The sequence below is a fragment of the Eretmochelys imbricata genome, chromosome 9, assembly GCF_965152235.1.
Source record: "Eretmochelys imbricata isolate rEreImb1 chromosome 9, rEreImb1.hap1, whole genome shotgun sequence".
NCBI classification, from domain to species: Eukaryota; Metazoa; Chordata; order Testudines; family Cheloniidae; genus Eretmochelys; species Eretmochelys imbricata.
In genome coordinates this window covers 15,565,229-15,591,722 of record NC_135580.1, presented here as the reverse complement: position 1 = coordinate 15,591,722, position 26,494 = coordinate 15,565,229, and the positions used below count along the sequence as shown (strand labels likewise).

Sequence of the window (26,494 nt, the reverse complement as noted above, 5' to 3'; positions counted from 1 at the left end):
GAAAAAAATGGCCCTTCTATCTTCCTCTTATTCAGAATTAGCTTAGGTTAATTTTTGTCAAGTGTCTGAGACGGAAAAGCACTCCAGATCATAGGAGGCAGTCCGGCTGTCATTCCCGCTATACATTGAAGTACATTCTTTCAGGAGGAGATGAGCATTTACATTGAAGTTTTGCCTGTCTGTACTCAGCCAGTTTTAATTTTTTGGCATGCTCGCACATGGAACTTTTTAAAATGGTGGTGGTATTTTTTTTCCCAAGCAGGTTTTTGACAAAAATGGGCAAATTCTTGAGTTTCAAGAAGTAGGTCAACCTTTTGGGGAGTAGCCATTTCTGGAGGTTTTAATTTGAACCTGCCGTTTTTGTTCATGAGTTTCTACATTCCCTTTGCCAGAATTTTATTCTGCTATATGAAGGGTCCTGCTCATTTTGTTTTTACTTGTTTGTTTGTGGTATAATTACTTTGCTTTAATTTTTTTTTGAAAGGTAATATGTTTGGTCAGCAGACTTCCATTAAAATAAAAAGGCTATTAATTTTCCAGTAGAGCAGGCTCTAAGTAGGAAAGTGAGGACTCTCCTTGCAGTTCAGTTCCATGGATGACAGAATAAAGGTATTTTTGGTTAATAAGCCAGATTAATCTTAACATTAATTGAGTTATAGAATACCCTGGGTCTTTTTGCTGCATATCTGTAAAACTAAGTTTTATGGGGGGGATTTGGCCACATGAAACCAAATATTAATCAGTTTAGGAAGTCTGCGGATGTCAGCTCTGTAAGGCTTGAAAATTTCATTGGCCACTCATTCTTACACCATATTTTTCCTATTCATGTATAAGGACCCATACATTGTTTTTCTTCTGCCGTTCTTACTTACATAAGAGCAAACTGTGCCACAAGAAATTGTTTTCTGATGAACCAGTCCTACAGTTCTGTCTCTTTCCTAGTAAAAACTTCACGGTGGAGGAATATAGAGTTTGGTGACATTATTGACATCTAATGATGGTAATTTACTTTTTTCCCATCTGTTTTACAGAATATGACTCAGAAACCAAAAGAGTTCAAGACATTCTTTCTGGAATAGAGAAACCACGGGTACGTGTTCCAGATTTACAAAAAAAGATGACTTCACAAATATGCCAAGTGTATTTTTTTGTCCATGGTATAATGCTGGTAAAATACCGGATGGCCTCTGAATTATTATATGCCAGAATGTTGTATAAATGTATTTTCATCCAAGAACATTTTTATGGATCACAGTTCTGCAGTCCAAAGTACACACTGAGGCAAAACTCACAGTTCATACAGTGGGCATAATTTCTAGTTATCTTATATTATATGTTGGGGCTTAATTAATGGCTATTTGTAGAGCACTTTAAAATCCTTGGATGAATTTATTAATGTTAGTTATATCATTTTATGTGTTATATAAGGTAATGCACATATAAGGACATAAATAATAAAAATACTTATTTAGTTGATATCAATTCTCCTATCCCCTGCCCCCCAACAAGCTTTAATTTTAAATAATAAATTAGGAATTAAAAACTAAAACTCTGACAAGAACAAACCAAATTTTATTATTTAATAACATTGAAAAGTGTGTAAGATATGTTCCTGTTGCAGTTTAGACCCCAATCCTGCAAACAGATGCGCCAGTGCAGACATTATGTTCACATGATAGTCTGGACTCTATACACTTTAAAGTCTACACCAATGCATCTGTTTGGGCCTTATGCAATAAAGGAATAAACAGGGAATCTAAATCACTGCTGACTTGAAGTTGCAATGGTTTATGTAACCTTCCCCCCCCCCAATTTAATTTTTTCCCCACAAACATCTGTGTCATGAAAAAAGTGATTGACCTCATAGTTTTTCGCTAACTCCTCTGTACTTTACTATTGTACTTTAACTATGCCCTTGGTGTATATTCATAAGCAGTGGATAGTTCTGCAGAGGAAAACTAGTTCACTATTGTGACTGCTGTGGAATTGCTATGTAAAGTACTCTAAGAATATTGAGATGTAATAATTTATGAACACTGTCTGTGACCTGGTCAGTAAGATGCTGTTATTGTATGTTGGGTTGTAAGACTTTCCAGTATGAATGTATTGTTCTAGGTTAATAGGAGGCTGTGGGAAAAACAAGCAGGGAAGCAACCAAGTGGATCCTGGTCAGAATCTCCAAACAAATGGTTGGGGGGCAGTGACTAGACAATGGGAGAAACTGTTAGCTTTGAGGATCCTATATCCTGTCGCCAATGAAGATGCAAGCTTTGTATTGCCAGGCAGCAAGCCCAGAGATCAAAAGAACGCTAAACAGTTAAAAAGCTCTTCTCAGGAGAGGAGGGTATGTGTGTTTCACTTGTCAGCAGCTATTCAGGGAGAAAAGCTAACACAGAGAGAGACTCCCCAGAGGGACCCCTAGAGGAGTGGGGCTTTCTCAGATCCGGGGAATGGCGAGCCTTAACAAAAGACAAGCATGTACATAGACTGGTTTATTTTTTAAGATCTGTCTTCTCTTAAATGCTTTGGTTCAAAATAAATAACACTCTGCTTTAAGAAGGAAGGCTTTTTGGTTACTAGATGCTACTGTCAATGCCCCTGGAGGGAACAGAACTGCAGGGTCTGAGTCTCAATCAGACCTGTTGAGATGCAGTTAGTACCAAGGGAATGCTGCCCAAGGCCTGGTTTGAGAGTGGGAAAATCGTATGATTCCACCTCAAGACTGGCCATGGGTTGAGGCACAAGAAGGGATACACTCAAAGGCACTTTGCCCACTGATCCATCTCTGAAACTGCGGCCAACATTCTAAACCTCTGACTAGTCCCCAAAGCCACCATTTTAAAAAAGAAACTTTCCTTCCTTTCCCCACTTCAAATGTGGAATCATCTGCTCCTCAAATGTGCCCACTCAAAGTTACAGTGGCCTATTGCCCAGGGTGGGCAATATTTAAAATGGCATCAATAACTGTTTTAATGTCTGCTTAGAGAGACAAGGTGGGATAATATCTTTTATTGGACAATCTTATATTGGTAAGAGAGACAAGCTATTGAGCTACATAGAGCTTTCTTCAGACCTGGGAAAGGAACTCATAGAATCATGGAATATTTCAGAGCTAGATACAAGAGACTGATACCGTTAGAGAGGAGGAATATCTAACCTTGGAAGATCCTGATAATTCTGAAGTTAAATCTGTGAGTATTTTTTGTAGAGAGAAGCTATTTTAGAAGTTTTTATGGTTACCTCTGAATCCTGTATAATTGGACTCTTGTAACTAAGGCTATGTCTACACTATGCACCTTTTAGCGACACAGCTGTGCCACTAGAACTGTGCCGCTAAAAGGCGCGCAGTGTAGCCGCTGTTTGTCAGCGGGAGAGAGCTCTCCCACCGACAAAGCACTGTTCACACCAGCGCTTTTCGTCAGCAAAACTCTTGTCGTTCGAGGGTGTGTGTTTCTTTCACACCCCTGAAGGCCAAAGTTTTGCCTACGAAAGTCCAGTGTAGACAAAATCTAAGACACTTAGCTTTACAGGCAGAGGGATAAAACAATAGTACCATTAAAGTTTTCAACTCTCTAGAACATGCCTAAAATAGCTTTTATAGTTGGGTTGTGTGTGTGTGTGTGTGGTATATGTGGCACGTGCTGATTACATGATGGTGTGGTGTAACCCTTGTATTGGTACATGCTTGGGATGTCCCGCGCACTTCCCTGTAACTTTAACACTCATAAGTAACAAGGCTATCCCAACCTCATGCTAATAATAAACTTATATTGTTTCCCTTTTTTCACCTGAGTGGCTAATCAAAGTTTGAGGGCCTGTGGGCGTTCCAGGTAGGAGTAGAAATTTCTGATAGTCCGGTATTAGTTTGGTGCAGTTTTGTTTATTTACAAAGAACAAACAAAGTCCGGTGACTTTGAACACAGAGAGAATCAATAGCAGAAAACAGCTTCTTTTGCTCACAATCCCAGAGCACATTCTTAGCCTACACCCTGGGCCAAAAACCTTTTCCCAGGTTTCTTCCATATTTTCAGCTGCCCTTTCAGGGTGTCTCTTTCTCTCCATCTCTCTCTGTCTGTTCTTGTCTGACCTGAGTTTGGGTGATCTTTTTTCCTACACACACCTATCCGAAACAATACTCAGACAAAAGCTCCTGAGTGGGTGCAGACAACTTTTGTCTTAGGTGGTGCATATGCTTATAGTTATATTAATTGAAGAGTGAGTTCACACCTATCAATCTCAATGGTGTTTTAACTCAACCCATAACAAGTCTTCACTCAGCTCATAACAATAACATAGGCTACCATCATTTGCTCTGTGTGTGTACATATATGTAACATATACACTCTACGTGTATATAATGTGTACATGTAGTTGGTAGTGAGAAAAATGGTATGTAATGCCATTGCTTCAATAGTAGTAAAATATTTGTAGCCCAAGCAAAATGTTTATAAAAGAGAAAATAAAATTGTTTAATAAAAGAAATACCATGTATGTAAAACCAATGAAGTAATGAGGCATTACTTCAGTGTATCAATTGGAAGTGGACTGAAATTCAAGCAATGAGTGCATTGTACAATACCTAATGTTGCCACCTATTTTGGGAACTTTCACATAGCTCAAACCAAATTTTCTCTTTTATAAGGCAGCTCTTTAAAGGATTAGATTTTTCCCAGGATTGTTTGTTTAACCTGAAATCCCAGTGAGTTTCTAGTTCCCAGTGTCACAGACAAGGTACTCATTCTCTGAAGCAGCCACCTTCCTAAGAGAGGAGAAACCTGAGGCCAAGCTTCAAAAATGGCTGAGTGCCGCTGTTGTGTTCAACTACAATGGAACAGATCTAAGTGGCTACAGAGAAGCCTGAAAGGTTATTGCATCCTTTCAGCAAATGCTGACAACTGCAGTGGGGAGGTGTGTGGGGGGGGCCGGGGGGGGCAGTGAGTAAAGAAGCAATACAGGTATGCTGGGTCTGAGTTCAAATGAAGATTGGCTTTGTAATAAAGAGCCCGTTCCTGCTGTCCTTTCAAGTCATTGTGATTTTTGCCTGACTAAGGACTGCAGCGTCAGACCATGATTTGAAAGGGAAAACTTGACCTCGTAAAAGCCATGAGCTCATTTGACCCACAAGTCTTTCAGACATTGCCCTCTGGGGAGCAAAGGAATGCTTCATTCAGTGTACTTCGCGCACATACAATAACCCTGCCCCTCCCCCTCCCCCCCCATCACAAAAGGCCTGTGAACACTAACCCAAAATCTCAAAGTAAACTTGTACGGAAACGTTGGCCTTTGTTCATGACCTGAATGACTGGAAGAACTGATATTTATCAGTCTTGTAACTTTAATAAAGTGGTGCAAGGGTTGGGATTATTTTATAAGGACTTTTGTAAAATAATTATTTACTCCACTACCTTTTCAGTAGCTTATAAAGCAGACATTTACCATGTAAGTTGAGAAACTTGCAGGAACTAATTAGCTGTGCTTTTTACTAGGCACAGAAAACTCCTGTGACAAAGAATGTGTAGTTATTTCTCGACCTTAAAAAAGAAAAATCTGTAAAAATCAAATACAATAGCTTGTAGGACAAAGTGGCTCATGTTACCCAACTGGAAAAAGTACTTCTGACAGAATGGGCCTTATCATCTGTGTAAGGACCGTACACAAAGGGGAATCATCTCCCCAGATGATAAAGAAATCTTCCAGTTTGTAATATTTTGGTAGGGTAGACTTAAGACAGCATTAAAAATGAACAAATCCTTTGCAGAAGTATTTCCTGTTTAGAATTAATACCACACCTAAATATTTTATACCAGTACTGCAAGTTCAGTGTTTAATAGAATAAAAGCATTCTATTTCCAATGGAGAAGTAGTGGAAGCTCCTTCTTCTCTTGAGTCATATAAAACTGGTCCGGAAAAAATTATTTGGTTAACAATCCTGCACTGGCTGAGGGAGGAAGAGTAGATGTTATAATGAAATAGAATTCATGAAACGGATCAGAATCTGACCTCCTGGTTTAAGCTTTGGAAAGCTGGAGTAAGATAAGAGGGAAAGTCCTCTCATGGATCAGTAACTGGTTAAAAAGATAGGAAACAAAGTGTAGGAAAAAATGGTCAGTTTTCAGAATGGAGAGGGGTAAATAGTGGTGTCCCCCAGGGGTCTGTACTGGGGATAGTACCATTCAACATATTCATAAATGATCTGGAAAAAGGGATAAATGGTGAGGTGGCAACATTTACAGATGATACAAAACTACTCAAGATAGTTAAGTCCAAAGCAGACAGCAAATTATTTCAAAGGGATCCCACAAAACTGGGTGACTGGTTAACAAAATGACAGATGAAATTCAATGTTGGTAAATGCAAAGTAATGCACATTGGAAAATATAATCCCAACTATGCATATAAAATGATGGGTTCTAAATTAGCTATTACCACTCAAGAAAGAGATCTGGGAGTCATTCTCTGAAAACATCCACTCAGTGTGCAGCAGCAGTCAAAAAAGCTAACAGAATGTTGAAAATCTTTCCTGATAGATAATAAGACAGAAAATATCATATTGCCTCTATATAAATCCATGGTACTCCCACATCTTGAATACTGCGAGCAGATCTGGTTGCCCAATCTCAAAAAAGATTTATTGGAATTGGAAAAGGTATAGAAAAGGGCAACAAAAATGATTAGGGGTATGGAACAGCTTCCATGTGTGGAGAGATTAATAGGACTAGGACTTTTCAGGTTGGAAAGGAGGCGACTAACAGTGGATATGATAGAGGTCTGTAAAATCATGACTGGTGTGGAGAAATAAGGAAGTGTTATTTACTGCTTCTCATAACATGAGAACTAGGGGGTCACCAAATTAAATTATTAGATAGCAGGTTTAAAACAAATGAAATGAAGTATTTCTTCACACAATGCAAAGTCAACCTGTGGAACTCTCTGCCAGAGGATGATGTGAAGGCCAAGACTATAAACAAAGTTCAAAAAAGAACTAAATAAGTTCATGGAGGATAGGTCCATCAATTGGCTATTAGCCAGGATGGGCAGGGATGTTGTCCCTAGCCTCTGTTTGCCAAAAGCTGGGACTGGGCAAGAGGAAAAGGATCACTTGATGATCACCTGTTCTATTTATTCCCTCTGAAGGACCTGGCATTGGCCACTGTCAGAAGACAGGATACTGGGCTAAATGGACCTTTGGTCTGACCCAGTATGGCTGTTCTTATGTTCTTAACTGCATTGTCTTGACAATAGGAACTTTGTTATAGACTTCAGTGGGTTTGGACCCAGCATCATGAAATAGCTATGATGCTCTCGTGCGCATAAAGAAACAGTTCAAGAAGGGGTATTGGGACAGATCTTGCCCAAGTTCTCAGTATCTTCTGAAAGGTGGGTTCAGTTCCTTCAACTGCCATTGGGACAAATAGAAGTTGAGAGCACTGAGCACCTTTCAGGATCGTGCCTGTTGTTTGGAAGTTGAATAGTTGGGGCTATATTCTTTCCTCCCTAGCAGGCATAATATTCATTGATCCTTACAGAAGTTATTTCTTCATACCGAGAAGCAACTTAGCCACTCATCAAAGAAAATATTGAAGATACACAATGTGTGGCTGGAAACCGTGGTGTCAGACTGAGCCTATTGGCTCACTGGACAGCAGATTGTATTTCCCTTGAGTTGTGCAAATTTATTTGTTCCAAATTCTCACTCTCCTGGGGATAGTACTATTGTGGTTTGCCATGCTAAAAATGTGGACTCAGAATTTCAGTTTCTGACTTCATCTAACAATTAATCCCGTTTATGTATAAATAACCTTTAGTGCATGCCATGCAGGTTTTGCGAGGGTGTCAGAAAACCTGTTTGGCACTTTCAGGGTTCACTTAGGAATTATTTTAATTGTTGGCTACCTGTTTATTTTAAAACTCAATTTGTGACATCAGCAGTTGCTGTGTGTTCACCACCACCACCACCATCACATGTCAGTAGAAGAACTGAAACCTGGATCTTCAGCACCAAAAGCTTAAACCTGTAGCACTTCAGCTAATGGGACAACTCCCTTAGCTGGTAGCCATAGTAAGCTTTTATCCTTATGTGAACCAGTCTGTGCAAGTTGACTTCAGAGTATTAAATGTGTTCCAGTATTTTCTTGGGGTAGCCCATAAGATTTACTGTTTCTCTTACATTAAGAGAAACTTCACTTTCTTCAAATCACTGAAGTTCATTAAAGGACAAAGCTTTTCACCAAATAAAGAGCATATATACGTGTGTCCTAGCTAGTAGTCATAAAAAAAATTTCAATGGAACATTGGCTGGATATTGTGTATCAAGTTCCAAATCCCTGTCTGAACGTATGAAAAACAGTTATGCAAGCATGTGTCCATAATAACAGAAGAAATCTCACAGTAGTTCATCTGGTAATAATGTATGTCCAAAAAAAATGATCACTTGGATCTTTTTATTGTAAAATTCTCTTTGGCCTGTAAAATACTGAATTGACATCAAATGTAATTTTTTAACTGTAAATATATTTCGTTTTGGCTATGATTTCATTCTATTAAGATACCTAAGAGATTTCAATTGCTTTGTCTGACTTGAGACTTTGGGCTTTTTTTTATAGATGTCTGGCTAATCCAGTGCAGTTTTTAACCAGTCGAGTTGTTTGAAGCAAACAGTTAATGTATTACCTCTAGGACAACAGTAGGAGAACAAGAAATTATAGGAAAATTGGTGTAAGACTAACCTGCAAATGGTTCTTGAGAAATTTTTTTGATACGACTTAACATTTCATGTTCTACAATTTCAACTTATGTTGAAGAGAGATTTTACTTTGGGCATGGTTAACTAAGTTCACTGACATTAAACTAAAATGTTGTTGGTAACTTTGAGAGCAATGTTTACATTAAGATGAGAAACACTTTATGGTTTTCACCCCCTTCTCAGTATCTTAGGATTTAGGACTTGGTTTAGAAGGCATCTGCTTAATATATCATGATCAGGAACAATAGCTGGGGTGCTTTTCAGCTAGAGGCAATGTATTTTTCAGATGAGATGTTAAATGATCTGCATTATGGACATTAGAGATTTCCAGAGCTCTTTCTTGCAGGAAAGTACATCTTTAAACTCGAATATTGCAACCACATTCCCAATGAAACTACATTTTTGCAAGCTGTGTTGGACCTCAAAGAGTAAATTCCAAGTACAGTTGCACAGCACATTAGTTTTGCAAGTACTGGTATCATTAATGGGAGAGGAGTGCCAGATTTCTGTGGAAAAGTATAGAAAATTTATAACTGAGTCTCTAAATCATTCAGTGTCTTACACCTTCTGAAATAACAGAGATTTTTGCTATATAAGTATTTTGGAGAAATCTGCTAGAATGATAAAACTTGTAAAAGTTGACATGTAGCAGAAATTAATAAGAAACATAAAACTTTGTGCACTGGAATGTAACCTCAGCTCCTCCTCACATAGGCTAATTTTTTTTCACTGTTACATTTGACATTGCAATTTTGAGAGATTAGTCATTTTCATTATCTAAACTTAAGAGATTATGTGGCAGAATGCTCAGGGCTACAAAATGATTTCTCAGGGGTTTCTTCAGAAGAGTTACTTAGAAGTACGTACTTTCTTTTCAGGATCGCCACTGTAAGCATTGATTTTAGAAGCATTAACGTTTTTTCCCTCTCTCAGCATGGTATCAGAAGTCTGTTCAAATGGAAGCTACTGTACTGTACAGACCTATGACTAATATGATGCTTCTGGCATTATTCCAGCGGATTGTCCTGTTAAGGAATGTAGCAGAGCAAAAAAAAGCTGTGCTAGTTTTAGGCTCTGTCTACACTAAGATTATTTGGACATATAGACTCATAGATTTTAAGGTCAGATGGGACCATCATAATTCCTAACAGGGGCACCTCCAGTAACCCATTTAGTCCAGTATGCTGTCTCCAGTGGTAGCCAGCAGTTTATGCTTCAGAAGAAGGTGCAAGGAATCCCTAAATGGACAATTATGGATGGAATAACTAGCCTACAGCAGGGGAAATTTCTTCTTAGCAATTGTCAGTTAGAGATTGGCTTACGACGTGAAGCATTCCTAAATTGTTTTGTTTTTCCTGTCTATGTATATACCACTGTGGATATTTTTGAATCAGTGTTGCATCGTGAGAAGTGGTTATCATTGAACTGCCCACAGTGAAATCTAGGTCTTTGTTTCCTGTCTCTCAGCCAGTTTCAGGTTCATTACAAAAAGAAAAGGAGTACTTGTGGCACCTTAGAGACTAACAAATTTACAGTTCTTCATCTCTCACCAATGACTACTTAGTTTCCTTAATAACTCTTAGGAGTGGTATTTACAAGCAATTACTTGGTAAAGAGCAAATATATTTCGTATACTTATAAGAGAACACATTGGAATTCACACTGACTAACATTTCTTTTATAGGTTTCAAATATTCAAGCAAGAACAGTTTTACTTACATGGTGTCCTCCAACTGGCCTTTTAAGTGTGGATAGACACAATAATGGCTTGCCTTACACTTGTACTTATGAGGTTGCCTTATCAGACAAAGGGAGGGATGGAAAGTACAAGATAATTTACAGGTAACTATGTACTATTTTTATGTGTTGTTCTATATTTATATTTTAGTTAAAAATGAGCTATCCTGGTTCTTCAGGTCCTGCCAATTTCACAAAAAAGTATTTTGTCCCAGTTTTTGTAATTCTAGCCCCACCTAAAAAAGCTTCCTGAAAATTGATTGAGAGCATGTGTGTGGGAGAGGCCACCCCTTCCCCTCACCCCCCAGCAGATGTGGCCCGTGTTGTCACTTTCTGCCTCATTCCTCTCCAAAGAATAGAGTTACTATTTCCTGTCCCTCAAGTTATCAAAACCCTCTCATATACACTTTCTGGGTGTGACAGCCACCTGCCAGAGCTAAAACCATGAGCTGCTACAGCTAGAGTTTAGCAGCCATGTCTCTATAGCTGGGGATTGTAACAGCTCATATCCTCTGCAGATCAGCACACAGGGGGACCTGTAATACACACTCACCAGTGCATTACCTAGGCTCCCCAACAAAATCATCCTCTGTGCACTTTGTTATCACCAGACCCAACTGTGACATAAGTTATAATTCTAGTGAGACTTTTCCGTTTCTAAATTCTATGATCCTATGAGTTCATTTTATGGTCAAGTATGTGTAGTGTAATTCCATATATTCTTCACCCAGCGACCACCAATATGGAAAAAAGTGCTGAGATGCCAGATTGGCTATTATGAAGTAATTGTCCTCCACAGATTTCAGTAAAGGGAATCTAGGTAGCATAATAATTACCTTTTGTGTCCAAGTTCATCTCCATTCTCAGCATGTCCTGTAACTTATCACGCAGCTATAATGTAAATAGGATATATATACATATGCACACACACGCTCAATACTCCATGTGTATATATATATATATATATATATACTCCATTATAAGTAGCTAGGGTAATTGTTGTAATCAAAAGAAAATCTTGCAAAGTATTGACCATCTTATCTGCCCAAGAGGTCAGGCTGCGCTAACTCATGTGCCAGTGTGTCATAGGGAACAATCCTGAATTTGCAGGGAATTGGATTGCCTTGCCCATCTCTAACCTCTGTCAACCCAGAAAGCACATGTTCATACCTGAAAGGACACTTTCTTGCTTTCAAAACACTTTCTATTCTTGTATCACATCTCCATGAGACCTCACTTGACTGTAATAAATGTATTTATTGTATTGAGATGCTATTTTTTCTTTGTTTTAATAAAAGTGGGGATAAACCAAGTACTGATGTTACGGGGTGCTCCACAGTAGTTGCTGGACTTAGAGTTGACCTTTAGCCCTAATAATCCAAGAGGTTTCTTAGAGTCCCATAATAGACAAAACCTCCACAGATTCAGCAATTTGTGAGTCATTCTAATTTTCCATCTCCAGCAGATGGCTTGGAAGAGAAGACAATACATGGCCAGATTCTTCTCCCATTGCCACTACAATTTAGGGACCCACACACTGGAAGGATTTATGGATAGCCTGGGTGTTAGTTTAAAAAAAACCCTTAGTTAACAAACCATTCAATATCTAAAGTTCAGTCCTCTACCACTGGTTTTGCCATTGATTTGAATGGGCACAGGCTGTGGTTGCTAGTAATGGAGATTATGTACTTCCCTGCCGAGCCCAAATATAGCATATAACATTGGACAAGACCTCAAAATGAGGGCCCCAACTGAAGCATTAATGCAAGATTCTAAAGTTCAAGCCATGTTAGAATCTTTTGATATAATATTTGATATAATATTCACCAACCCAGTTTGATGATTCAGCATTTCTGAAGCAGGTACTTTGCAATAATAAAAGTAAAACATCATGGAACTGGGGTATGATTGAGTCACGTTTTCAGCATAACTTAGGGAGAGTTGAAAGGCCTTGTAAGTTAAATTGACGTGGGTGTGTATGTGTAAAGACAGTAGAAACAAATCCATATTATAGGGTTACTTTATAAATGGAAAACATAGCTACTTCTCTTTCCTTTAATATGGAAACTTGTAAAGATTTCCAGTCTGTTGACAAGTTGGTCCTATATTATTTACTTTTATTTTCCTATCCTGGAAATTATTTATTTTTTCAATGCATCATTTGTAGGAGCCCCTAGATGTCAGAAATTCAATAGCTGTACTAACTGAGGTACTGTTTTTCATGATATATGGATGATTTCTTTCTGCAGTGGAGAAGAATTAGAATATAACCTGAAAGACCTTAGGCCAGCAACAGATTATCATGTCAGGTGAGTTGTTATGAATCTGAATATCTCTTAAATATAATCTGTTCAATTATATCTAAAAAAGAAAATGGAGTCTCTTGACTTCTGCATGATATAGCTCAAGAATTTCACAGTACTTTCTCAATAGCCCTTAAATATTTAGTAGTAGTTTTCCATCTCTCAGGCAGTAAATTAAGAGAGAGATTTTCAAACAATGCATTGTCTATCATAGTGTTGTCATCACTAAAGTGAAAGAAAAGAGGTGTAGCTATATCAACTGGCTAGAGACTATATAACAGGCCTTAAAGTACCTATGTATGAAAGTATATCTCAGGCTTACCAAAGTGTTTGACTAAAGCTACTAGCATCTGTCCAATGTGTCATCATGTTTGTTTGTTAGGAAAATAAAACCAAAGTGTTCCCATTTTTTTTTATAAGTAGTATTGGCTGCCTAGTAGGTTACATCCATTGCCTACCCTACTCTTTATTAATTTGACTTTTACTGGTCTCTAAAAAAATGTATTTGACCATTTTTTCCAGCATCTGAATATTTTAGGTCAGCTCTGTGATTATGAGCTGCCTAGATTTTAACTTTACACTCAGACTCATATTTTGAAAAGTACATTCTAATATTGCAGATATTAGCTATGCAAAACTTGGCGGTGAAAAAGAAAAGTTTGTGCTAAAGTTCTGTGTGAGTATGAGGAAATTATGAGCACAAAAATATTGATGCACAAAATTGCACTGAAATTGAATTTAAGAATTTAAGCTGAGACCCCATGACAAATGCAAACTCTGTTGAAGCTGTTTATTCATATTCCCAGATCAGCTGTTTTGCAGAACTAGGATTGTCTGTAATGGAAGATTCTATATGCAGATTGATGGAAGGATATGCTCTTCATACATGATCAGTTATCAGTATTCAAACTATAAGGATAATGTCAGAATTAATCTGCAGCTTTTATAAAGCTGACTTGATACTTTAAAAGGTTTTACTGCATGTTTATATGCCTCTTTAAAACTGACAAATTAACACCCAACAGAAGGCATTCACTTCTAGGTCGTGTTTCTCCTTAAATTATAGAGCTACATGTTGGTTGCTTTTTTATTGTTATTTTTCATTGTTAACACGTGTTTCAGTTTTACACACTGATATTTTGACACCAAGTTTTATTATCCATATTTTTATGGCTTTCTTTAAGACTTTACTTATGAACCCAAACCTCAAATTCACATCCTGTTCATTTATGTTCAATATCCTGAACAAAATTTCCTTTCACTCCTTCTGCCTATTGTTTCCTTCTGTTTTCTAGACAAAGGCAAAGTCTGGCACACTTTTTCCCATCGGTGCTGCTACTCTGTGTAATGGTTTAACCTAATAAACAGAAGATTGCTTCTGAATTTAAAATATCAAACATGTGTCAATCTGCTGGTGTTAGAACTTTTTAAAAACAAATACATGACTGAGTTTCAGGAATATCTTATAATTATTTTTCAAGTGGAAGAGCAAGAGGGTAAATAACTCCTTCCAAATCTATGGAACAAGCGTGCTTTTGGGTCCCGAACAAGCGTCCCAGCCATAGTAATTAGCGGATAATTGTGATAGTTCTCAGGGTACCCAGGACTGTGAGTCACTTTGGGCATGGCTACACTCAAAGCTTAGGTACCGTTTACACGGGCGCTTTACAGCGCTGTAACTTGCTGCGCTCAGGGGGGTGCTTTTCACACCCCTAAGGGAGAACGTTGCAGCACTGTAAAGTGCCAGTGTAGCCATAGCCTTCGTTACCGTGTCTCTAGCGGGAGGGAGTCTTTGCCCATGGTGACTGTGTGTCAGCCCTGTCTTCGCCTTGCAAGTTAACAAGTTCTCAAGTCCCTTTGAAGCATTCCCTTGTGATATCCAGTCCCTGGCACTGGCTACTCACAGAAATCTCAGATCCTTGCTCCCAAAGGAGCAGAGTACCCCATCTTACCAGCTTTACTTTAAACTTTCGCTCCTGTAATACACACAGCACTTGTAATGAAACCAAAGGAGGTTTATTTAAGATAGAATGGGGTGTTAACTGGAAACAAGATGGTGGAAACAAATGGTTACAATAAAAAAAAAAACATAAAATGCGAACCTGTGTCTACACTTTATTAATAGTTACTTTTCCTATCTAATAAAGTAACTTGGGATCCAGTTTTTCATGAGAACATCCCTGCTCTCCAAGATGTCTCCTCAGTGAAAGGATGCAGAGGGTTTCTCTCCCCCTCCTCATATATCAGTTTCTTGTCTTTATTCACAGACAGAGCAAACCTGTGTTTATTGTAAAGTTCCTTTTTTTTACCTCCAGGTGATTTCGATTACTTGCAGTTGTCTTTGATGTTTTGCCATGCTTGAAAGGGCCATCACCAAGACATAATGTCTCCCTGGTGACTAACTTTTACTCCAAGTCCATAAAGCGTACTTTCAATATAATTCCATCGTTCCTCAAATATTACCCATACTTACATCTCTCAATGATTATGAATCTTGACAAGTTGTGCACTTTCTGTAGATACCTGACATACTTACTCTTTCTTGATAAATATCCTGGAAGGCATGTGTTTGGTGTAGTGAATTTGTCAGATCTGAGGTGAGAGGGGTGGGGGTGGAGTTGGAGGTGTGGAGAGGGAGATGGATTGACACCAGAATAGCCAATAGCCTAGTGGTAAGGGTACTCACCGGAGATGTGGGGTTCTGCTCTGAATCAGGCACTTGTACCTGGGTCTCCCACATGCCAGGTGAATGCCCTAACGGTTTCCCTCCCACCCCACCCCGGGGATATTGGCTATTCTGATGTGGAGTCTCACTCTTTTTTTTCATCAGAAATTTGAAAGTGTCTCCTTTTCATTCTGATGAGAACAAATGTAAAAACCTTAAAATTGTTTACAAAACAGAATTCTTGTTTTGGGGCCAGCCCTAGTAAATGTGTAAAGTCCATAAATAAACTTGCATGACCAGCACTTAATATGGAGATTATCCTAGGTCTCAGTGACCTTGGCCAAATTTCTAAGGCTTTACGTTTTCCCACATTGTTCTTGAAAAATTTTTCTGATGTATTAGGCACAAAAAACCTTCAGGCTCTTACATAGCTTCACTATGAACCTACATCTTACTTTTCTTCAAGAAATATATTTTATTGCAACCATTTCAAATACAACCCCCCTCATCTTTTGATGAGATTCCATGTGTCCATCATATAGTACTTACCGGTGATAGGGAAGTCTGGAATTATTGAAGGCACTTGTGTCTTTTTTTAAGGTGCATTCTACCTTACAACTCCAGAAACACAGGTGACTTGGAATTTAGAACCACTTCCCTAACACTAATGTAAGGGTTCAGATGGGTTTTCTTCATGACTTTCTCTAATCTTGCAAATCTAACATGAGACACTACGGAGTCAGTAGCCACTCAGGCATGAAATCACTAAGGAGTAAGGTCTAGTCTACACTGGGAATTTACATCAGCATAGCTACATCTGTCAGTACCGTGAAAAATCCACATCCCTGAGAGATGTAGCTATCCCTACCTAACCTCTGGTATAGACAGGTCTAGGTCGACAGAAGAATTCTTCCATTTCTTATACCAATAAAATAAAAACCAGCAGGATCTTATTAAAGGAAATAAGGCAAAATGCCACATTTATTGTGAATACAGAAAGAATCATAATAAGCAGTTAGTTATAGGTATAACATTCCATTCAATTTCATATTTATTCACACACACACACACACACACACACAGGTTCTGCAAGGTTGTTATCATAGTTACCAACCTTAGAGTCGCTCGTGCCAAGCCACTGGCCACGAGGAGGGAGCAGGGCCTTGTCAGATTCACATCTGACGCTCCTGGAAGTTGATTTGCAGAATCAGACCCCAAAGTTCTCAGTTTCTAGAGTCCATTTTTATAGGAATTTATTCCTATGCCAGTCTATGGGAATTGCTTCATCGTGCTGTTGCTGGATCAATCAGCAGATGACACATTCCTGATGGCTCCGTGTTGTTCTTCGGTTCTCCCATCGTTGAGGCTGTTGGGTGGATTCCAGTCTGCCCTCGCGGGGGGGGGTCCTCTGGTTGTTTCCAGTTGACACCTTCTTCAGCCAATGGACACTGGATTCTTAGGCTGGCACCTCCCTGATCATTCATTTATTATCCACACCAAGCATCCATCCACATACATGCTCTATCTCTATTTTAATCACAATTGTTAACAAAGCGAAATAAATACAACAAAAGGGTGGGGAATCTCTGTGTGAGTAGCTGTTGTTACAAAGTATTGCTTTGAGCACAGACTGTGTCTTAGGATGTACTAACACAGTTAGCAGCTTGCAAGTTTCACACAGAGAGGGAGAGAAACAGGGAAAACAAGAGACCAAAAACCAAGAGACCTCTTAATTAGTAATACTCTGGAATTTAAACTATGGGGAATCAAACTGATTTGTGATTTTAATACAGAACTTCTTTAATATGATCCAACACGTTGACCTAGCTTCTGCCTCTCTTCCCTATAAGAGAAGCCCTCCTGTCGCCATGGATAGCATCTACACTGAAGTGCTACAGTGCTGTAGCTGTGCTGTTATAGCAGTTTGAGTGAGTGAAGATGTGCCCCGAGTGTCAATAGGCAAAGAACAACTTCTAACTGGGAGAAGCCACAATGCAGCTCTTGCTGTCTTGGCTAAAAAGAGGCTCCCTTTGGAGTCACCTAGTTCGAATTGCTGCCTACAGCTGATGTTGATGTTGGTTTGACTCTTGGTTGCAGTGATGCACAGGAGACAAAGACGCAACGAATCAAGCCACCGGTGGGAACTCTGTTAATTAATTAAATTTGTTCTGACTCCTAGTTGCTCATTGGAAGATCCCAGAGGCAATTCTACAAAGCATTTCTCATGAGTGCAAGTTGCTCGTTTGTTGCCCCACAAAGGTTAAATTACTCTTATCTACCCAAAACAAATTTGGTAATTGCCCATTTTTAAACTCCACATTCAAATACACAGTGGCTAAAGGCAACCCAGAAGTCACTGTCTGGACGCAGTTTGAACGGTTTCTGAGCAGAAAGCTGTGCAACTGACTAATTTGCTCTGCTGTACAGAAGATCTACATGGGAAAATAAAACTGTTAAGTTTAAATAAAAATTTTGGCAGGTCTTCAACCTGTTGAGTACTGGGGCAGCTATGCAAACCTATAGCATTTGGTTCCACAAAATAGCCCTTCATTTCAGTCCACAAGGGATTGTCTAAGAACCAGCCCCTTCAGGTTGGCTGGGAGGTTTTTGGTTTCAATAACTACATGCTTCCAAAGGACTATCCCACCTCATGTATCGATCCAGCAAACTCTAGTGACTATCTTCAGCTGAGGCCTGGTGACAGTCTCCTGGGACTTTGGGAAATGTAAGCTAGGAGTGCCCCATCTTCTCTTTCTGGAGTTCTAAGTAGATCCTAGTTTTATTGAGGTATGCACCAATCCTGTCTGTGGGCACACACATATACACACTGTCTACAGAAACTAGGAAGCCCCTCAAGCTCAGCACTAAACCTGTAAGGAAAGTAATGCTAAACTAAGTCTAGTAAAATAGCAAGGGAGCCTTCAGAGGACTCCTAGACACCTACAATAAGAGAGAAAAAGTTATCTAGCCTCACTTTTATGGAGGGTCAGGTTACACTCTGGTACTTTTAGAAGACTCTTGGGATTGCGGTGGGCAGTGATCCTGCCTGGTGGATCCACAAAGGCAAAAAATAAAGTGAGCAGGCACCTGTGACTCCCTTGAAGGTCCAGGAGAAATGGGAGAGTTTCTAGCACACAGTTCACTTTTTTCTACCTGAAGAAGAGAAAGACAAGTTGGGAGTGAGGGGCATCCTCTGGGTTGGCGTTGAAGAGGAAGCGATGCCAACTGTGGTTAGAGGAATGTCTGGACTAATGGTCATAGAAGTGTAGGACTAGAAGGGGCCTCAATAGGTCATCTAGTCCACTCCTTTGCGCTCAAGGCAGAACTAACATGTTCTTAAAAATCTCCAATAATGGAGATTTCATAACCTCCCTAGGCAATTTGTTCCAGTGCTTAACTATCCTGACAGGAAGTTTTTCCTAATGTCCAATCCAACCTTCCCTTGCTGCAATTTAAGGCCAGGCTTCTTGCCCTATCCTCAGAGGTTAAAAAGAACAATTTTTCACTCTCTTCCTTTTAACAACTTTTTATGTACTTGAAATCTATTATCATGTCCCCCATCAGTCTTCTTTTCTCCAGACTAAACAAACCTGATCTTTTCATAGGTCCTCATAGGTCATGTTTTCTAGACCTTTAATCATTTCTGTTACTCTCCTCAGGAATCTCTTTGAAAGATTGGTATCTTTCCTGAAATGTGGCATCCACAACTGGACACAGTGCCCCAGCAAAGGGCCTTATCATGAAGTAGAGTGGAAAAATTACTTCTTGTGTCTTGCTTACAACACTCCTGCTAATACATCCCAGAATGATGTTTGCTTTTTTTGCCACAGTATTACACTGTTGACTCATATTTCGTTTGTGATCCATTATAACCCCCAGATCCTTTTGTGCAGCACTCCTTCCTAGGCAGTCATTTACCATTTTGTATGTGTGCAACTGATTGTTGGTTCCTAAGTGGAGTACTTTCCATTTGTCCTTATTCAGTTTCATCCTATTTACGTCAGGCCTTTTCTCCAGTTTGTTCAGATCATTTTGAATTTTAATCCTATCCTCCAAAGCACTTGCAACCCCTCCCAGCCTGGGATCGTCCACAAACTTTATAAGTGTACTCTTTATGCCATTATCTAAATCATTGATGAAGATTGACCAGAACTGGACCCAGAACTGATCCCTGCAGGACCCCATTCGTTATGCCCTTCCAGCTTGACTGAGAACCACTGATAACTTCTCTCCGTGAATGGTTTTCCAACCAGTTATGCACTCACCTTATAGTAGCACCATCTTGGCTCTATTTCCCTAGTTTGTTTATGAGAAGGTCATGCGAGACAGTATCAAAAGCCTTACTAAAGTCAAGATTTACCACATCTACCGCTTCCTCCCCATCCACACGGCTTATTACTCTGTCAAAGAAAGCTATTAGGTTGGTTTGACACAATTTGTTCTTAACAAATCCATGTTGGGTGTTACTTTTATCACCTTATTATCTTCTAGGTGTTTGCAAATTGGTTGCTTGATTATTTGTTCTATTATCTTTCCAGGTACTGAAGGTAAGCTGATGTTCAGCTGTAGCTTGTTTGAAGGAAATGTATTTGACCACTGTATAAATTTCCTCCTCCCAAGTACACAAAACACAGCAAATCTTGAACCCAAGATCTGTGCATATTAGTCCAGGATCTACAAACTCTACTGACAGCCAGCTATAAGAGGCAAACTGCACATTCTTATGGATACTGCACTTAAATTAACATTGCTGAATGAGAGTTGAATGCCAGTTCAGCAGCAAATGGGTTAATAAAGTTCACCCCATGTTTCTGAGCCATCTCTTGCTATATCCTCAAGAAGATTCTAGCATAGTGGGCCAAATATTTGCAGTAGTCAAGAAAAATGGTGGCGGAAACTTCCACCAATGGAAGGAAATGATTAGTTTGTGGAAGTAGTTAGACTAGCACTATAATACATACCTTCTGCTGTGAATTATTTCGAACACTCATACTGAATAAAATATACAAGGGAGAGCTGGGATGTGAAAAATCATGGCAGTTTGGCAGTATGAATTCTTCGCTAGTGAAATACTGTGGTTGAGAAAATGCAAAGCTCCTTTTTTAATTGTCAGCAAATTCATAAATTCATACGTGTTCATTTTCAGGGTATATGCAGTGTACAATTCAGTAAAGGGATCCTGTTCAGAACCAATTAGCTTCACCACTCACAGCTGTGCTCCAGAATGTCCTTTTCCACCCAAATCCTCACACAGGACCAAAAGTTCTCTAACCTTACAATGGAAGGTAAGTGACATAACGTGTATGAAACCTAGAAAAACAAAGTGAAATACAGTTACCTATAATCACATAACCATTTTAAATTATTTAGTGCTGTGATTCTGTTGATTTCCACTGGGGGAATTATGTGTTTTAAAATATTTCATTGCATTGTTTGAGATATCCTAAAATAATATTCAAAAATTGCATATATTGGGGAAATGCATGTATTAGAGGTTTGGAAATAAGATTTGAAACCTTTTGCCAGTTCTAAATCCAAACTTTGTTGTCTAGTGATGGTATTTTGTTACCATATGATGTCTGTTTGATGATCTATAATTAGGGTTGGCAGAATTAAATTTTATTTATTTGTTTATTTATTTATTTATTTATTTTAATTTTGATGGACATTATCAGTGTTTATTTTTAAGCATTTTTTATTTTTATTGATTTAACTGTTCACAGTTGAAGGAAAATTGCGGGGGAGGACTACCAGACAATAATTATTTTATGACAATACATGTTGAGATTCAAAAAGTTAAAACTATATAATTGTTAAATACAAATTGTCAACATCAGGTCAAAATAGACAAAGTAAATATCCTGAATGACTAATAAGTTCTCAAGCAGCGTTTTTCTTACTTTGCTGATCTGTATATTTTGATTATTATCCATGGAAATATTTTTGTCAGTTTGTGTGTAGAGTGAAATCGGCGTTTGCCAACATTTACCAATAAAAATCTAATCTTTCCAAGCCTACCCATAATTTTGCCAATTTCAGTTTACTTCCTGGTAGACAGTTGGCACTACAGAGCACTCTGTTGGCATTCTCAATGATTAAATAGAACGTGGCATCTGGACAGCCCTCAAATCCCGAGATCTGGTCCCTCCAGGTGAGGCATAATGGCCAGATAATATGACAGCTTGCATTGCTGCTGCCCATGCTGTAGGTTTGGGTTTTGGTTTTTTAAAGACATCATATTTGTGATCTCTTAATGTAGTACCTTTCACAAACACTAAAATGACTTACTTTTTAAAATGTACTTAATTACTTTAATCCTGTTACTATCCACTAAAATGTTTGCCAAGCTGTGTGCAAAACAAGATCTCTGGTTTCATTTTAAAACATAGCCATTTGGCTGGGGGAAGGAAATGTTTTTGTAAACGTCTTTCCAAGATCTCATGTTTTGTTTGTTTGTTTTGTTTATAGGCACCCATTGACAACGGTTCAAAAATCACCAGCTACCTGCTAGAGTGGGATGAGGTGAGTGGTAACTAGTTACAGAAACATCAAAAAATGAAATTACTTATTAAATAACATTCTGATTTGATGGATGTGTTGTGTAAAGAAAAAGAATCAAACACTGGAGAAGCAAACCATAGGAAAATGAACTCCTGATGGCATTCAAACGAAAGGAAAGATGGGGAAGTTGATTTTCCGTACGTGTTCTTGTGTGTAGCATTTTGATTTTGCACCTTATACGTTCATTTATTTCCTGATCAGGTGTTTGGTGCAATGAGTTTATTAATTAATTTATTTATAATGCAGTAGTGTCTAGGAGCCCCAGTCACGGACCAGGACCCCACTCTGCTAGGGGTCAGACACACAACAAAAATACAATCCCTGCCCCAAAGAGCTTAGGATCTGATCCTGCAGTCCTTTCTCATAGAAAATTCCTATTGACTTCAAATTAATAGTATCATTTATATAAAGAAAAGGAGGACTTGTGGCACCTTAGAGACTAACCAATTTATTTGAGCATAAGCTTTTGTGGCTACAGCTCACTTCATCGGATGCATACTGTGGAAAATACAGAAGATGTTTGTTTTTATACACACAAATCATGAAAAAATGGGTGTTTATCACTACAAAAGGTTTTCTCTCCCCCCACCCCACTCTCCTGCTGGTAATAGCTTATGTAAAGTGATCACTCTCCTTACAATAAGCTATTACCAGCAGGAGAGTGGGGTGGGGGGAGAGAAAACCTTTTGTAGTGATAAACACCCATTTTTTCATGATTTGTGTGTATAAAAACAAACATCTTCTGTATTTTCCACAGTATGCATCCGATGAAGTGAGCTGTAGCTCACGAAAGCTTATGCTCAAATAAATTGGTTAGTCTCTAAGGTGCCACAAGTCCTCCTTTTCTTTTTGCGAATACAGACTAACAAGGCTGTTACTCTGAAACCTGTTATCATTTATATAGTGGCCACACTGTTGGTTGCTTTACAGAGACTATAAAAAGAAGATGAGGTCTGTGTCCCAAAGAGCTTATATTTTAAGTAGACAATATATCCGTGGGGGGGCAGTGAAAAAAGCAGCTGATGGAGCAGAATTGTTGAGCATGCCTCTTGTTTTCTTCCATTATGCCAGTACTATTTTGGCACCACTTTTCCAAGGGGAGGTCTAGGGAATATAATCTTCATGGAATAAGCGTGTATTGAAAGGAGACTTTACAGATGTGAGGACAGAATCATAGTGGGATCACAGAGGGGCTTCCAGGCTTGGAGCCAGCATGAAATGAGGTGCCAAAAGCAGGAGTGGGAGGTCTGGAAGGAGTTGTTTAGTTATGCTGTGTGAAAAACATCTACCTGCCTTATATAAGGATATTATTTTGTGAGCAGTCTTCAATTGCTGGCTACTGACATATTCCCAGATTATTATACTATGTCTAACATCTGGAAGCACACACTATACAAACATTCATTCTATGCAATATCACAGCAAGTGTGCCCTGAATGAAGAGAAACCCACTGAACTAAATAAATTAAACAATAGCTGCAGAATGGCTCACTGCCCACAGTGCACAATGGAAGGAAAGGTTAGCAACCATTAAAAATAAAATAAAATATAAAATAAAATGCAAGCTGGAGAAGAGTTCAGTGGGGGGAAAAAATCCTTCTATTGATTATTCTCATATATTACTTGTTCAGCATCAGACACACATTCATGCACCATAATCCAGGGAAGGCAGAGCAGAAAGTGAAAATGAGAATAAAGCAGAAAACAAGTCAGGAGAACCAAAAAGATCTAGGCCAGGATAATCAGAGGCATAAGTCCTGCAAGACATCACACCTTCTGCAACCGGATCCAAATAGTGCCAACCTTTCTCATGCAGAACTCCTCTTCATTTCCATGGGAGACTATCACCAAACCAGGGTGAGGTGCCGAAATATGGGATATTTCTAAAACATGCAAAAAGAGAATGAAAGAGAGCAGAAACCGATAGCATACCATTAATAGAATGTGAATACCTGGTTAGGGTGTAAATTGCATCATGTGCCGTAGAGCCTGATCCAGAGCCCATAGAAGTCAATAAAAACATTCTTGCTGTTACAGAGATCTTAAATAATAACATAGAAAGGGTTTTGACAAAGAAGAAGAAGAATACTTTGCATTTACATAGCATTTTTATCTTTTAAAAGGGTGTAATACTACTAATCTTCTGCAGAAGTGTAAGTTAAGGTACAGAGAGTCTCAAGTAACTTGCTCCAATCAACACAGTGTTTCAGCTGAGTCCTGGCTCCCAGACCTTTGGTCTAGTTTACTAGATTACATTTCTTCCCTAGTAATAACATTGAAGTTGGATCCATGAGTGGATCCTCAGCCAGTGAACATGAGAGAATAATGCACACAATAAATTAATTTGGCATGCCTCATAATGGTTTGACATGACTCTGAGTGGATTAAAATATAGAACTACTGGAAGTGGGGAGTAAACAAGATGGCTGTTGCAGTACCCTAGTTGTCAGAAAACTAATGCATAGATTGAAGTGTATTGACAGAAAAAATAATATTAGCAGACAGAAATGGACTGCTGAATTGATGTGTGACCTGAAAGTAGATTATGGTCCAGAGTACAGAAGGTGATGTGCAAGAGGATAGTTGTCTCTGCAGGATCTTGTTTTTCCATCTGAAAGAAATGTATTCCGGAAGGCAAGATATTGACTCCTTCGTTTGACATTTCAGCAGTTCTGATGTTTCTGTATACTTACATACATATTTCACTACACAAGTTATGGCATCCAAGTACATAGCAGAGCGCACATTCAGTATTCTATACCCTCTCACATAGTTATGTCAAATGCATGTAAGAGAAAGCACAGACTTTCTGTTACAATGCTGTACTGTATCTCAGTGAAATCAAGACACAAATACATAGGGGAAGAGGAGAACATTTGCCAGGCAACAGCAAAGGCTTAGCCAGGTCTCAGCTAGAGCAACATTCATTAGCTACAGGACACAGAATAAAATATAAACACAGGAAAATCAGTGATGAGAAGGAAATTAAATTGTGTCTGTAAAGCAGAAGAAACGTTGCATGAACGGAGAATGAGAAATCTATCAAATAAATACAATTAGAAACCCACCCTGAGAATGGTAATCTGCCTTCAAAAAATTACACCCCTTCATAATGAGGGATGGCGTGAGAGTTCCCCGTGAAAAACCCTCTGAACATGGGAAGTGCAATACAGAGTATCAGACCTACTCCTGGAAGAATAAAACCTCACGCTACAGAAACAAAATTGGCAATGTGAAAACCAGAGAGCAATAAAACTGATCAAGGGAAGGCACCGAGCCAAAAATCATGCAAACTGGCACATTCCCCCTGGAAAAAGAATGGGACTGCCACAGAACCACCTCTGAACAAAGCATGCAATCTGTTCACACTAGGGATGGGTTTTTTAGCAGCTTATTAACACTTCATAACAGCAACCAGTAACAGGTGCTATCACTCTGTGGTATGTTTCAAACCTTGGGGTGTGTCTATTGTTAAACTCTGTCTGAAGCAATATCTTATTGTTTTACAAGCTGTCTTTGGTTAGATTGTGAGCATTTAAAATGCTTCCAGAAATGCAGATAGCACCATTTTCAAATTTAAAAATAAACTGCAGAAGGGATATGCCACTTGCCAGTCAAGGGACTAGGCAGTACCCTAAAATGCAGCAAGAGGACTGCACTTTAAATCCATTGATGGCCACGGTCACTGAAACTTCCAGGATTGTGCTTATTTAAAGATTACAGCTGGTCATTAGCACTTCATCAGGACATAGCACACGAACAATGCATTCTGCAGGACTAGAGAACTGCCCTTGTGTGGGGTGTACATACCACATTCCCAAGGCTCTCCAGAAGTGACTCAAGTAGTTATCCAAAGAACATTCTGTCAGATTTTCTTGTCTTCCAAAAAGAGCAGATCATTACATGTACTGTGTGTTATCATTTTATTTTCTCAGTAGGACAGAGAATAAATGTGGCAGTTACTATCCAGAAGGCCCAGTCATGCAGCCTAATGCTTCACATAAGTGGGTGATTTGGGACAGGATCCAGCTTGGATTCTGGACAGTTTTTATCTGTACCACGCACATGATGGTGGTACCTGAGAGCCTGTGTAAGAGGTATAGGGTTAATATTCTCTTCTAAAACTGTTTCTTCTCAAGGGGTACAGGTTTTATTAGATGAAGAGACTTGAATTGACCTAGCGGGGTGTGGTTTTTATTATCTGGTTTCCTGCATCTTCTTGTGGGGATTTCCAAAATCCTCACTAACCCTTTGGGATCACTAGTTTTAGATCACAGCACAAATAAATTGTCATTTGCTACTTTAACGGAATTGCAGATACTGCTTTCTTGCTAGAAAGGTGGTGAGACTTACTGAGTTATGCTCTCAGATAGTGAAGTCAAGGGGTGTCCCATCCTATTCACATAGCAGGAGCGTTATTACTTTCCTCAATATTTCTATATGCCAGTTTTATCCTGGTTTCTTCTTCTTTTCCCTAAATGAGGG

General features: G+C 38.9%; 1 protein-coding gene across 1 annotated transcript in view; it reads left to right on the top strand.

The window, feature by feature from the left end:
- The window catches only part of FNDC3B (fibronectin type III domain containing 3B), a 282,481-nt gene that overhangs the window by 154,423 nt on the left and 101,564 nt on the right, over positions 1–26,494 (top strand). The window contains exons 6-10 of the mRNA XM_077826513.1: positions 1,032–1,090; positions 10,428–10,585; positions 12,730–12,789; positions 20,595–20,733; positions 21,917–21,970. Of these exons, the coding sequence (XP_077682639.1) occupies positions 1,032–1,090; positions 10,428–10,585; positions 12,730–12,789; positions 20,595–20,733; positions 21,917–21,970 (470 nt within the window). The remainder of the gene's footprint in view (positions 1–1,031; positions 1,091–10,427; positions 10,586–12,729; positions 12,790–20,594; positions 20,734–21,916; positions 21,971–26,494) is intronic.